At 59.1% G+C, this 1,645-nt stretch overlaps 1 protein-coding gene across 1 annotated transcript in view; it reads left to right on the plus strand.

Moving 5' to 3' along the window:
* The first annotated feature begins 140 nt into the window (after nucleotides 1-140).
* Nucleotides 141-1,645, plus strand: part of POFUT2 (protein O-fucosyltransferase 2) — an 8,549-nt gene continuing 7,044 nt past the window's right edge. Inside the window, exon 1 of the mRNA XM_077755358.1 lies at nucleotides 141-1,436. Coding sequence (XP_077611484.1) covers nucleotides 1,052-1,436 — 385 coding nt within the window. The 5' untranslated portion in view covers nucleotides 141-1,051. The remainder of the gene's footprint in view (nucleotides 1,437-1,645) is intronic.

Genomic DNA, 1,645 nt, shown 5'->3' on the forward strand with positions numbered 1-1,645 from the left:
GGGGACCCGGCCGGGGGCAGGAGGCTGCGGGCCGGGGGCCGGGGCGGAGCCCCCAGCGCCCTCACCCCCTCACCCCGTTACCCTTTGACCCTCCCCGGGTTTTCAGCCTGCGTGCGAGCCAGGGTCGCCCCGGGCTGCCGGGCCTCCGGAGCCCCGGGAAGGGCTGGCTGGGGGTGGGCCTGAAGGGGCAGGCCCGGGGGCCCCTGTTAGATGGAGCGGGTCCTTGCCGTGGGTTGGAGGAGCGCCCGAGTCAGACGTTCCTGACAGCTCGGCCTTGTTTATCTGCACGGAATCTTCCAGGCTCCACCCAGTTGGTGGACGTCCCCTAGATAAGTCTCAGGGATAAAAAGCTAAGTGTCTGCGCCGTCCAGCAGTTGCCGAGGGTTTGGGGGAAGCAGACGTGGTAAAGGGTCCCCTCCTCTGCTGGTGGTCTTGGGGCGATCTGGGGCTCAGGCTGGGACTGGGACGCAGCTGCAGCGGTAGTCAGGGCAGTTGTGCAAAAGCCAGTGTCGACAAGGGACAGGAGGCCTGGCGTCAGAGCCGTTTTCGTGGGAACGTCAGGGTGTTTTCCACGTTCTCTCCGGAGTCTGCGGTGGGGATTCCTCGAGGCCACCTGACCTGGGAGAGCGCGACAGGTTGAATGCAGAAGCGGCTATGAAAATCCAGCAAGTGCCAGACCAAAAAGAGTTACAAAAATTGCAAGCATTGCCATTCTTCTCACTAATTCTTTTTACTTAGAAAAGTATACTTCTTTTTTATTTAAAAATAGTAATGTGTCATGTAATAGCTTATTATGTTATTTTAAGTGATTAAATATTTGCATTTTAAGTTCATAACTTAACACACGCATTATGGGTAGACGTAACCCACATAACAGCAGTCCTGCGGGGGCTTCAGTAGCTGTGCAGAGTGTAGAGGGGCCGGTAGAGCAAGTCGTGTGAGCACCCCTGCGACTCTGCTGGTCTCACGGTGAGTTATTGCTGGTCGTTAGAGGGACCTGAGATGTGCGCTGCACTGCTTGTGGGCTCTGGAAGGAACGGGTTGTACAGAAATGGGTGGCAGCTGCAGTGAGCTTCCAGCTCCTCAGGGTGCCCAGATCCTGCGCCGTAGGCCCTGGGGTCGCCTCTGGGCTTCCTGTCCAGAAGCCTCAGCACTGAAGAACCTCGCTCCTGCCCCGTCTTCTAGGTATCTTCTGTATGATGTCAACCCCCCTGAGGGCTTCAACCTCCGCAGGGACGTCTACATCCGCGTCGCCTCCCTGCTGAAGACGCTGCTGAAGACTGAGGAGTGGGTGCTGGTGCTGCCCCCGTGGGGCCGCCTCTATCACTGGCAGAGCCCCGACATCCACCAGGTCCGGATTCCGTGGTCGGACTTCTTTGATCTTCCAAGTCTGAATAGAAACATCCCCGTCCTTGAGTACGAGCAGTTCATCGCAGGTGAGGCAAGGTCATGGGTGCCAGTGTGAGCGTGAGGCCGGCCCGCCTGCTGTCGGCATCAGGCCTGTGGCTGTGACGCTTGCTGTGTGGGGGCCCTGCTTCCATCCCACTTCTGCGTTCCCAGCGGCCGTGGTCCCTCTGTCATCCTTCTCGGGAAGTAGAGCTCAGTGAGCCGTGTGCCCCCGGCCCTGAAAGCTGGGGCAGCGGCA

The sequence above is a fragment of the Crocuta crocuta genome, unplaced genomic scaffold (genome assembly GCF_008692635.1).
Source record: "Crocuta crocuta isolate KB4526 unplaced genomic scaffold, BGI_CrCroc_1.0 scaffold675, whole genome shotgun sequence".
In the NCBI taxonomy this organism is placed as follows: Eukaryota; Metazoa; Chordata; class Mammalia; order Carnivora; family Hyaenidae; genus Crocuta; species Crocuta crocuta.